Here is a 12,315-nt window from a genome sequence, read left to right on the forward strand (position 1 = left end):
TTCCGGAAGAATGGTAACTTGCGGCTTCTTCTCCAAACTCTTCTCCCCTTCTGAGCGCAATTATTCTATAGGAGACCGAGAGTTATTGGCCATTAAGCTGGCACTGGAGGAGTGGCGTTACCTGCTCGAGGGGGCACTTCACCCGGTAATTATTTACACGGACCACAAGAACTTGGCTTACCTCCAGAGCGCCCAGAGACTTAACCCACGCCAAGCCCGGTGGTCCTTGTTTTTTGCGCGCTTTGATTTCGTTCTTCATTTTCGCCCGGCAGACAAAAACATCAAAGCTGACGCCTTGTCCCGATCCTTCCTGGTGTCTGATCTAGAGGAGGAGCCTAAGCACATCATTGATCCCGCCAGAGTAATGAAGGTGGCCCCCGTGAATCTAAATCGTCTCCCTCCCGGTAAGACGTTCGTAACAGTACCTGATCGGAAGAAGATCCTACACTGGGGTCACTCGTCTAAGCTAGCTGGCCACGCCGGTCAGAAAAAGACCCTCCAGCTTATTACCCGGCATTACTGGTGGCCTACCCTGCACAAGGATGTAATAGACTTTGTTTCAGCCTGTGTGTCCTGCGCCCGCAACAAGGTTCCGAGACATCTGCCAGCCGGTCGCCTCCTTCCTCTTCCAGTACCTGCTGCCCCGTGGCAGCATATAGCTATGGACTTTATAATGGATCTCCCTGTCTCTGCCGGTTGTACGGTCATTTGGGTGGTCGCTGACCGCTTTTCCAAGATGGCGCACTTCATTCCCCTGCCGGGCCTCCCGTCTGCACCCGAGCTGGCTAAAGACTTTATCCGCCACATCTTCCGTCTCCATGGCCTGCCCCTCCACATCGTGTCGGATCGTGGGGTTCAGTTCACCTCACGCTTCTCGAGAGCCACATGCAAGCTGCTGGACGTCACCCTGGACTTCTCCTCCGCTTACCACCCACAGTCCAATGGTCAAGTGGAGCGGATCAATCAGATCCTGACCAGTTACCTCCGGCACTTCGTTAATGCCCACCATTCGGACTGGGTGGATCTCCTACCATGGGCCGAGTTCTCTTACAATAATCACGAGAGCAAATCTTCCTCCAAATCCCCGTTTTTTATAGTCTTCGGTCAGCATCCTCGGATCCCATTTCCCGTCTCCACCTCGGTGGACAATCCGGCTGCGGAATCTCTCGTTAGCGAATTCTGCTCCATTTGGGAGAGTACCCGATCCGCACTCCTTCAGTCGTCCGAGCGGATGAAAAAACACGCTGACAAAAACCGCCTGGATCCTCCACAATTCCGTCCTGGAGATAAAGTCTGGCTCTCGTCCAAGTATGTGCGGCTCAAGATTCCTTCCTACAAGTTAGGGCCTCGGTTCATCGGCCCACAGGAAGTTATCAAACAAATCAACCCAGTGGCCTATAAATTGAAACTCCCGGCCAACTTGCGGATCCCTAACTCCTTCCATGTATCTCTCCTCAAACCCGTGGTACTTAACTCTTTTTCCAAGTCTACAGGTACGCCTCTTGCTCCGGTTTCCGCTGAAAACGAGTTTGAGGTAGAGAACATTCTGGCCACCAAAAGGGTAAGAGGAAAGACCTTTTTTCTAGTGGATTGGAAGGGGTTTGGTCCTGAGGAGAGAACTTGGGAGCCCCGGGAGACCATCCATGCCCCTCTCATCCTTGATAAATTTCTGTCTGGCCTAAAAAAGGGGGGGCCTAAAGGGGGGTGGGGGTACTGTAGCGTCGGCGTCCCTGCCTCCTGCTAGGCAGGGACGGTGTTCCCCTCACCTCTCCGCTCCGTGCCCGGCGTCCTCCTTCCGCTCTGCTGGCAGCGCGCGCTGCTTCCCGGCCACTGTGCTTAGGGCGCGCGCGCTCCCCCTCTCTTAAAGGGGCCATGCGCGCCGTCCTAAGGAGTCCCCGGCCAATGGCCGGAGGACCTCACCATATATAAGGCACCTCCTCCAAAATGGAGGTGCCCGAGCAATGTTGTTGCAAAGCCTTTCAACTCTGCTTCAGCCCTCAGGTCCCGTTACCAGTTAACTGCCAGTCACCTGCCAGATTCCTGCCTGTTACTTATCTATCTGCGGTCCGACAGTCTGCCTACCAGCCCGGCCAGTCTGTCTATGGATCAGTCTGCCCGCTCACCTGGGAGCGCTCACCTACTACCTGTCTGCTAGCCTACCTGGAGGCTCCGCTGTCACGTGCTGTGACCACCTGCCTGTCCAGAGACTCTTGCCCGCTCGCCTGTGAACGCTCACCTGCTACCTGACTGTTAGCCTACCTGGAGGCTCCGCCGTCACGTGCTGTGACCACCTGCCCGTCCAGAGACTCTTGCCTGCTCACCTGGGAGCGCTCACCGGCTACCTGCCTGTTAGCCTACCTGGAGGCTCTGCCGTCACCACCTGCCTGTCCAGAGACTCTTGCCCGCTCACCTGGGAGCGCTCACCTGCTACCTGCCTGCTAGCCTACCTGGAGGCTCTGCCGTCACATGCCGTGACCACCTGCCTGTCCAGAGACTCTTGCCCGCTCACCTGGTAGCGCTCCTCTGCTACCTGCCTGCTAGCCTACCTGGAGCCGTCACTTGCTGTGACCACCGGCCTGTCCAGACTCTTGCCCGCTCACCTGGGAGCGTCCACCTGCTACCTGCCTGCTAGCCTACCTGGAGGCTCTGCCGTCACTTGCCGTGACCACCCGCCTGTCAAGAGACTGTCCCCGTCACTTGCCGTGACCTCCTGCCCTTCTACCCAGAGACTGTCCCCGTCACTTGCCGTGACCTCCTGCCCTTCTACCCAGAGACTGTCCCCGTCACCTGCGGTGTCCTCCTGCCCTTCTACCCAGAGACTGTCCCCGTCACTAGCCGTGACTACCTGCCCGCCTTCCCTGGGAGCCACCTGCTTCCTTACAAGGACTGCCCCCTTGTATAGTTGCTCAGAGGTTCCACCTCCCAGACCCGTTACACCTGAGATCTGTGGAAGTCCGAGACCACTTTAGGTAGAAATGAAGGGTCTAGACCAGTGTTTCTCAACTCCAGTCCTCAGGACCCCCCAACAGGCCATGTTTTCAGGATTTCCTTAGTATTGCACAGGTGATGGAAGTTCTCTCACCTGTGCAATACTAAGGAGATCCTGAAAACATGATCTGTTGTGGGGTCCTGAGGATTGGAGTTGAGAAACACTGGTCTAGACGAAAAATGAGAGGATCCTCTAGGATTCTCAGATAAGGTTCGTTAATTGAACGAGCCTGTAGTTCGCCCACCCTTCTGGCTGTGGTTATAGCTACAAGGAAGGCTGTCTTCCAGGAAAGCCTGTCTGGTCTTATAGTTGATAAGGGTTCGAAGGGTGGAAGAGCTGGTCCTTAAGAACAACGTTAAGGTCCCAGGGTGGAACTAAGTTCGCCACTCTAGGGTGAATGCGAGAGGCTGTTGTCATAAATCTTCTCAACCACTGATGTTCGGCCAGTCTCTGGTCGAAGTAGGAACTTAATGCTGCTACTTGGACTTTAAGGGTACTGGGTCTGAGACCCTTGTCTAGGCCTTCTTGTAGGAAATCCATTATCTGGGCAATGTTCGCCTTATGTGGGTCTGGATGTCTAGGCGCATTCCATGATACAAATGTCTTCCAGATCTTACGGTATATGGCGTTTGTAATTGGCTTCCTGCTTTTTTGGAGAGTTCTAATGACTCTATCTGAAAGGCCCCTGGTCTTTAGTTTTGAGAATTCAGTAGCCAAGCAGCCAGGTGTAGTCTCTTGGGGTCCGGATGATGAATTGGTCCTTGGAGAAGAAGATCTCTGACCGAAGGAAGGACTAGGGGACCGTCAACACTCAGGTTGGTTAGAGTGCCGAACTAGCTTCTTTTTGGCCAAAGAGGTGCCACTAGGATCACTCTGGTCCTTTCGGCTCTTATCTTCTGCAGGGTTCTTGGCAGAACTGGAAACAGAGGGAAGGCATATGCCAGCTTGAATCTCCAATGGTGGGCGAATGCACCTACACCCAGGCAGAGATCGTTTGGATCTAAGGAAAAAAACTAAGGTACCCTCACGTTTTGATATACTGCGAAGAGGTCTACCTCTGGATGGTGCCACTTTTTGGTTAGAATCTGGAAAACCTCTGGGTTTAGACTCCATTTCCCTGGGTGAATCTCTGTGCTTCTGAGGAAGTCGGCCTGGACATTGATTGAACCCTTTATGTGAAGAGCCGACAGGGAAAGAAGGTGTTCTTTGGCCCAGGAGAATATTCTTGTCAAGATTGAGTTTAAGTCCTCGTGTCTTGTACTTCCTTGGTGACGGAGGTGAGCTACTGTAGTCATATTGTCTGAGAGAATTTTTACGTGGGCATTCTGGATCAGAGATCCTGCTGATCCCGAGGACTCCTTCTACAGCTTTTAATTCTCTAAAGTTGGACGGTTGTTGACTTACTTCCCTGGATCAGACACCTTGGAATAATTCTTGGGAGACCATGGCTCCCCATTCCCTTCTGCTGGCATCTACTTTTATGGTGATCATCGGGTCCTGGGTCTAAGGGACCCCCTTGCTCAGATTTCTGGTGCTGAGCCACCAAGATAGGGAGGTCCTTACTCATGGTGGTATAGGAATTCTTTTGTTCAGTGACTGCGGAGATCCATCGCAATTTGCCAGAATGTGAGTCTGTAATGTTCTGGTGTGTGCCTGGGCCCACGCCACCATCTGCATGCAGGAGGTCATGGAGCAGAGGACTGGCATGGCACTCCTTAGTGACACCAATTTCCTGCTTCGCAGTATGTTCACCTTTGATTTCAACATGATCTGTTTTTGTTTGGACAAAAAGGATGTCTGGTTGTGGGAATCCAATAGCACTCCCAGGAATGTCTTTGTTGTGGAGGGAACCATGTCTGATATTTTGTGGTTCACTAACTAGCCCAGAGACGTCAGGATCTGGGTTGCCAACTGCAGATGTTCCTGGAGTAATGGTATTGAGGGGGTAACTAGTAGGAAGTCGTCGAGGTATAGTACTATGCAAACATCCTGATTTCTGATGTACGCCATGACCTCTGCCATGATCTTCGTGAAGATCCGTGGTGCCAATGATATCCCGAATGGAAGCACATTGAATTGATAGTGTACTGTCTGTTCTCCTTGGGCCACCGCGAACCTTCGATAAGTCGGGTGAATAGGGACGTAGTAATATGCGTCCTGAAGATCGATTGTAGCCATGACAAAGTCGTGCCCTTGTAAATTATGTGCTGATTTAGTGGTTTCAGGCTGATTAGGATTCGATGAGAACCGCCTGTTTTTTTTTTTTTTTATCAAGAAGAGCCTGGAGTAGTGTCTCTTGTTTCTCTCCTTCCTTGGAACTAGGGAGATTACCTCTGAAGATAGTAGGTTGCCCAGACCGGATATTAAAGTGGCTTATAGTTCTGGAGAGGAGAGCTGTGTTGTTCTTACTCTCCGTGGGGGATAGGAAGAAAGCACTATCTTTACACCTGTTTCGACCGATTTTAGGGTCCATGGGTCTGAGCAAATTCTGCGCCACTGGGGAAGAAATCTTGAAATGCGGCCCCCGACTGTCTCGACGTCATGACTTGTTCTGACGCTGGCCCTGGGAGAGAAAAAGATTTCTGCCCCATCCTCCTTTTGGGTAGCTCCACCGACCTGGCTTCCCTTTTCCTCTATAATGATGAGTCTTCTCCTGGGGAGGTCAAAAGGGTCTACTCTTTGGCTTCTAGGTTCAGGAAGGGATTTCTTTTTATCTGAGGCCTTCTCCAGCAAATCATCCAGGGCTGGCAAAAACATGTATTTTCCCTTAAAGGGAATAGAGCATAACATAATTTTGGATGCCACGTCCCCACTTCAGGATTTTAACCAAAGTGCACGTCTCACAGAATTGGATAGGCCAGATGCTTTTGCTGCTACCCTTAACGATTCTGCAGATGCATCTGCCAGGAATCCTGTTGCTTTCTGGAGAAGAGGTAACGATGCCAATATGTCCTCTCTGGGAGTACCTGAGGCCAGATGTTCTTCCAGCTGACCTAGCCAACGAGACACTGACCGAGCAACACACGTGGGGACGGAATTTGTGTTTTGTAGTGTGGCTGAGGTCTCCCAGGACTTCCTCAATAGTCCCTCCATCTTGTGCTCCAAGGGGTCCCTCAGCTGGGAGGAATCCTCAAACGGCAATGTAGTTTTCTTTGCCACCTGCGCAATCTGGATGTCTACTTTTGGGACTTCAGACCAGAATTCTGTTGTCTCATCATCTACCGGGAATCTATCCCTTAGTTCTGCAGGAGTGTTCAGTCCTTTTTTCCGGGGAATCCCATTCCTCTAGTACAAGGTCTCGAATATTCTTGTGTATAGGAAAAACTAGCTTTTTCCTTGAATGAAGTCTCCAAACATTTCCTCTTGTACTGTTTAGGAAATTTTCTCGTCCTCAACCTCCATGGTCCGCCTTACCGCCATAAGGAGTTCTTCCGTGTTCTCCTATGAGAAATAGTACTTTTTATGTTGGGAGTCATCAGGGCCTGGACTCCGCTCGCCCTCTTCTGGAGGTTCCCCTGGGATAGACATCTGCTCCTGAGAATCCTCGTCCCCTTCTTCTAACAGGCTAATCTTTCTTTTCTTTGCTGCCGGGGGAGTACTGGGTGAGGGCGTAGGATGGGAGAACAAGTCCAGAGAAGACTTCATCTCTTGGCGGACTATACCCTTGATTTTCTCCATTAAGGAAGGCTGTTCCTTCCTGATGATATTTTCGGTACATTTCTTACATAAAGTTTTTTATGGGAAGAAGACAATTTCTTTGTACAAATTGGACATCTGCGTGACGTCTTAGTTCTGCTTACAGGTGCAGGTTCCTTGTCCCCCTGCAAAAGAGGGGAGAAGGAAAAGAGGGGCTATATCTATTACCTGCACTCTGGAGATGGACTATCAGTGCCATATACTTACTGGGACTGGAACGGCGCAGGGCTCTACAGATGCAGAGCAGGAAGACTCTAAACCTTCCATGACAGACACATAGAATTGGTCCTACCTTCGTGTCTTCCTATCCGGGGCTCTTTTATGGGCGACCGGATACAGCACCCTCCCTCTAATCAGAGGGGTTCCTCCTCCTGGAAACCAGGTGAAGGCAACTGCCCGATCACCAGCGGTCATTTGCCGCCATTTCCTATGGGGAAGCTGATGTGTTCCAGCGTGAAAGGCAAATCCGCTAGAAGTGGCGTCATCCACCGCCCGGCGTCACCTCCGGTACCGTGATGATGCACACCCCTGCACGAAACACCGGAACTCTCTGGAGTCCGGTGCCCCTCTCATCGCCAGAGAGGAGGAGGAGATGGGCCGGAGAACTCGGAGTGGCCTCCAGCCTGAAAATCCCCCAGACCTTGCCCGAAGGTGTGGACTGGAGGAGGGAGTCCCGAGTCCATGAAGAGACGGGGGCAGCAATCCGGGGAGGAGAGGTAGGCCCGCTTGGCCCCCAGCTGCCCGGCTATCCTTTTCCCCAGTGTCTGTCGCCGGCACAGCACACCTTTGGATGACCTCTTCATTCCTGATAGGTACAGTAAAAAACACTGGAGAGAGGATGTGGGAGGGGCTATTTAACCTCTTCATGTTTTCCTGTCCCTATTAGGGTGGGGTTACATCCTCCGCTGTGCTGTCGTGGGGAGTTATTAGAGAAAATTCAACTGCTTCCAACTTTTTGCGGCATGCTTGTCACAGTACCAATGTATGCTTGACGTAAAAACTGACACCATTCAGCTGTTTATCTATATTTATGAGACATGCAGACATTTATTATGGTTGATGGTGTATATACAGTACAGACCCAAAAGTTTGGACACACCTTCTCATTTAAAGATTTTTCTGTATTTTCATGACTATGAAAATTGTACTTTCACACTGAAGGCATCTAAACTATGAATTAACACATGTGGAATTATATACTTAACAAAAAAGTGTGAAACAACTGAAAATATGTCTTATATTCTAGGTTCTTCAAAGTAGCCACCTTTTGCTTTGATGACTGCTTTGCACACTCTTGGCATTCTCTTGATGAGCTTCAAGAAGTAGTCACCGGAAATGGTTTTCACTTCACAGGTGTGCCCAGTCAGGTTTAATAAGTGGGATTTCTTGCCTTATAAATGGGGTTGGGACCATCAGTTGTGTTGTGCAGAAGTCAGGTGGATACACAGCTGATAGTCCTACTGAATAGACTGTTAGAATTTGTAATATGGCAAGGAAAAAGCAGCTAAGTAAAGAAAAACAAGTGGCCATCATTACTTTAAGAAATGAAGGTCAGTCAGTGCGAAAAATTGTGAAAACTTTGAAAGTGTCCACAAGTTCAGTTGCAAAAACCATCAAGCGCTACAAAGAAACTGGCTCACATGAGGACCGCCCCAGGAAAGGAAGACCAAGAGTCACCTCTGCTTCTGAGGATAAGTTTATCCGAGTCACCAGCCTCAGAAATCGCAGGTTAACAGCAGCTCAGATTTGAGACCAAGTCAATACCACACAGAGTTCTAGCAGCAGACACATCTCTTCAACAACTGTTAAGAGGAGACTTTGTGCAGCAGGCCTTCATGGTAAAATAGCTGCTAGGAAACCACTGCTAAGGACAGGCAACAAGCAGAAGAGACTTGTTTGGGCTAAAGAACACAAGGAATGGACATTAGACCAGTGGAAATCTGTGCTTTGGTCTGATGAGTCCAAATTTGAGATCTTTGGTTCCAACCACCGTGTCTTTGTGCGACGCAGAAAAGGTGAAAGGATGGACTCTATATGCCTGGTTCCCACCGTGAAGCATGGAGGAGGAGGTGTGATGGTGTGGGGAAGCTTTGCTGGTGACAGCTGCATGCTATTCCATCCGGTTTGCGTTTAGTTGGACCATAATTTATTTTTCAACAGGACAATGACCCCAAACACACCTCCAGGCTGTGTAAGGGCTATTTGACCAAGATGGAGAGTGATGGGGTGCTACGCCAGATGACCTGGCCTCCACAGTCACCAGACCTGAACCCAATCGAGATGGTTTGGGATGAGCTGGACCGCAGAGTGAAGGCAAAAGGGCCAACAAGTGCTAAGCATCTCTGGGAACTCCTTCAAGATTGTTGGAAGACCATTTCCGGTGACTACCTCTTGAAGCTCATCAAGAGAATGCCAAGAGTGTGCAAAGCAGTCATCAAAGGAAAAGATGGCTACTTTGAAGAACCTAGAATATAAGACATATTTTCAGTTGTTTCACACTTTTTTGTTAAGTATATAATTCCACATGTGTTAATTCATAGTTTTGATGCCTTCAGCGTGAATGTACAATTTTCAAAGTCATGAAAATACAGAAAAATCTTTAAATGAGAAAGTGTGTCCAAACTTTTGGTCTGTACTGTACATCTGTGTAATTCAATTGAGAGCTAGTTTTCATCATAGACATTTCTTCACATCAAGTGGTGGAGATTATCGGCCATACCGACCCAATCCCGAACACATTGCTGCTCAGTGTTTTTTCATTCTCTGTCTGTTGTTCTTGGCATCTCTATATTTTGTTTTTTATCAATAAAATTAATTTAATCTTCATTAGTGGTTGAAGGACCTTTTCCTTATGGGCAGTTGGTTGCTAACTACCTGCCTGTTTTACACAGGGATGATCTCAGCCAGCTCAGAGCACTCATGGACTGATCCAGTCAGCGATTCTGCTGATGTCACGTCGACAGAGCAGCTTCTTTCTCTTCCAGGCTGCTTTGTTGATGGGGTGTCTCTGCTAATGACATGGTGATTGACAGGTGCCTCACCTCACCACTGCCTAGGTGTGGGGAGCCATCTGTCAATCAACATGATGTCAGCAGTGATGCCCCATCGACAAAGCAGCCCGGAAGAGAAAGAAGCTGCTCTGTCAAGGTGACATCAACGGAAGCAGCGGGATCGTGGACAGGAGCGGTCCATGACTGCTCTGACATTGTCCCTGTACAGAACAGGCAGATATCTGCTTGTTAGTCCTTAGCCCCACACACAAACATAATAAAAGTCCTGGCTAACCCCAGAAGCTCATGCTGCCATTTTCTAGGGAGTGGGAGAGTTAGGCTACAATCTCACATCTGTATGAGTGTTACCATCCCTGAGACTGATTTTTTTTCTCAGGTGGTTTTAGTTGTTTCTCTTTTTTTCCTTGGCCATTTTTCATTCACAGGAGAGCAGTGCTGGCCGCCAAGCCAAAATCCGCCCCTGAAATTCACACATCTTAATTCAATTCTATCACTAAGGCCACGGCCCCACTATCAGTATTTGGTCAGTATTTTTCTCAGGAGTGGGAGCCAAAACCAGGAGTGGGTGATAAATGCAGAATTGGTGACTTGTTTCTATTATACCTTTTCTCTGATTGTTCCTCACCTGGTTTTGGCTCCAACTCCTGAGAAAAAATACTGACCGAATACTGATCAAATGCTGATAGTGGGGCCGTGGCTTAAGAAACAGATCCCTGAGTCAGATGCAAAACAGAAGCCTTCAAATGTGTCCTCATCTCTCGGACCCCATAGACTTGAATGGCAAAATCTGGTCCAAAATCGATCAAATGGGACCTGTTCTGAGCCTCATGGACACCTCTCTCGGATCTGTCATTTTACTGGCTGTGAGAATACATTCATTCTTCTCTATGGAGGTGATGTCTGAGAAAAGACAGACAGTGCTTGACGTGTCACACGGGTGTGTGAATGCAGCCCAAGTCTGTGTTCACATTGAGGTTTTTGAGACGTTCTAAAATCCTGTGCCCAATTCGTAATGTTTAATTTTTAAGTCACTTTTTTGCACCAAATTGATCAAAACGGTGCACTCTATTCCAGAAAAAACACAAAATTGTCTTTTTTTTACTGCCTTTAAATGTTCTAAGACTGTTTAGTGGAGTCAGGTTTAACAAAATGAGGTAAAAACTGAGCCAAAATAAGCGGGGTAGATAAAGTCGCTCCGAGGTAGGGCGCTGGGGTACATTTACGCCAAGTTTTACTACTTGTCGCATTTGATGAATATCTAAAACATCTGGAAGAGCGTAAAAATCAGAAAACTAAACCACAAAAGAAAGGCACAAGCCGTGTGATCACGGTGTCAGGAACCAGGTAATAATTCAGAGCTTTTTACACCAAAAACCCGCCAGAAACGCAGTGATGGATCCGCTGGAGGATTTTCTCTTTCTCCGGGTGGAATCGTTCCCATTTATAATGAGATCTCCTCCTTTCGGCGGCTACACTGTGATTTTGGTGGTGACACAGGGCGTACGGCCACAAATCTCTGTGCCGCTCCTACATGGCGGTGAGATGCAGGTGACGGGGGTCACAGGGGGATCGCCCCGAGGAAATGCTCATTTTTTTTCAGCCCTCTGATTGGACGGTCCCTAGTTTGGAGCAGATTCCGGTCACAGAAGTCACATACACTTCCCTTTTTCCAAAGGGCATTTTCCAAAACTTCTACAGAAAAAAAACAGCTCCAAAACCCCCTGGGGAAGAGTATTCCCAGCGGTTTTTTAGGAGTCTGGTGCGGATCCGAGCTACAAACGCTGTGAACGTGACGTAACGCGCGCAGTCAGTCAGTCCCGGGCGCTGCAGCACCCCCTAGTGGCAGCGGCCATCCCCAATGCTGCACGCTACGGACCCGGGGGACCTGCCATACTCCGCCGTCACTAACGGACGAGTGCTCGCATCACTAGAGCCGGGTCCTGGCCTCAGGAGGCGGCCATTGTACCGCACAGAACCCGGCGGCGCCTCCTACCGGACAAATCAGATTTCAGGCGACTGCTGACGTCACACCTCCTGGCAACAGCCTCCCTGTTCCGCGCCGTCAGCCAGTAAGAAAATCTTTCCAGAGCCGTCCTCGTCCAATCAGCGCTCAGCAGTGCGGGCGGGGGGAGAAAGCGCCAATTCGATGCGTCTCTCTTCTCCCTCCCCCGACAAGATGGCGGTAACTGCTTTGTTTCTGGGTCTTCGCCGAGTAATGTCTGTGTGATCCTGGGAGGCGGGGGAGGAACGGGTAGGCCGGGAAGGGAGCGATCCTCTGCGCTGGAGTGAGGGCGGCAGTTGCCGGGCTGTAGAGCTGTTCCCGCCTCTCGTCCGGTGACGTTCCCCCCGGCGCACAGGCCGCGCCGTCTTCTCAGGAGACTCTCACTTGTCTGTATACTGTTCTCGTCATCCCCTCCCCCTCTTACAGGAGCTCCGGGGAATGGACGGACATCGGTGAGCGGGAGGCCGAGAGACGAGCCGGGCGGAGAAGCGACATGACAGCAGAGCCCATGAGGTGGGTAGGCCGCGGCCGGGAGAGACGCCGGGTGGTGGCAGTGCCCGGGCATTGGGTGACATGTGGTGATGGCGGCTGAGGCAGTGCTTCTAGCACACGTGCCG

The 12,315-nt window shown here is 50.1% G+C and overlaps 1 protein-coding gene across 2 annotated transcripts in view; it reads left to right on the forward strand.

Moving 5' to 3' along the window:
• The first annotated feature begins 11,778 nt into the window (after nt 1-11,778).
• ATRX (ATRX chromatin remodeler) overlaps nt 11,779-12,315 on the forward strand; it is a 115,805-nt gene continuing 115,268 nt past the window's right edge. The window contains exons 1-2 of one of the 2 annotated variants that reach the window (XM_073641015.1): nt 11,779-11,878; nt 12,125-12,211. In XM_073641015.1, coding sequence (XP_073497116.1) covers nt 12,192-12,211 — 20 coding nt within the window. In that variant the 5' untranslated portion in view covers nt 11,779-11,878; nt 12,125-12,191. Of the gene's footprint in view, nt 11,879-11,929; nt 11,948-12,124; nt 12,212-12,315 lie in introns of those variants that run through there. The other variant, XM_073641016.1, reaches the window with a different exon arrangement.

Source organism: Phyllobates terribilis, unplaced genomic scaffold (genome assembly GCF_046119375.1).
Source record: "Phyllobates terribilis strain yellow unplaced genomic scaffold, ASM4611937v1 Scaffold_7__3_contigs__length_470593459, whole genome shotgun sequence".
Lineage (NCBI taxonomy): Eukaryota > Metazoa > Chordata > Amphibia > Anura > Dendrobatidae > Phyllobates > Phyllobates terribilis.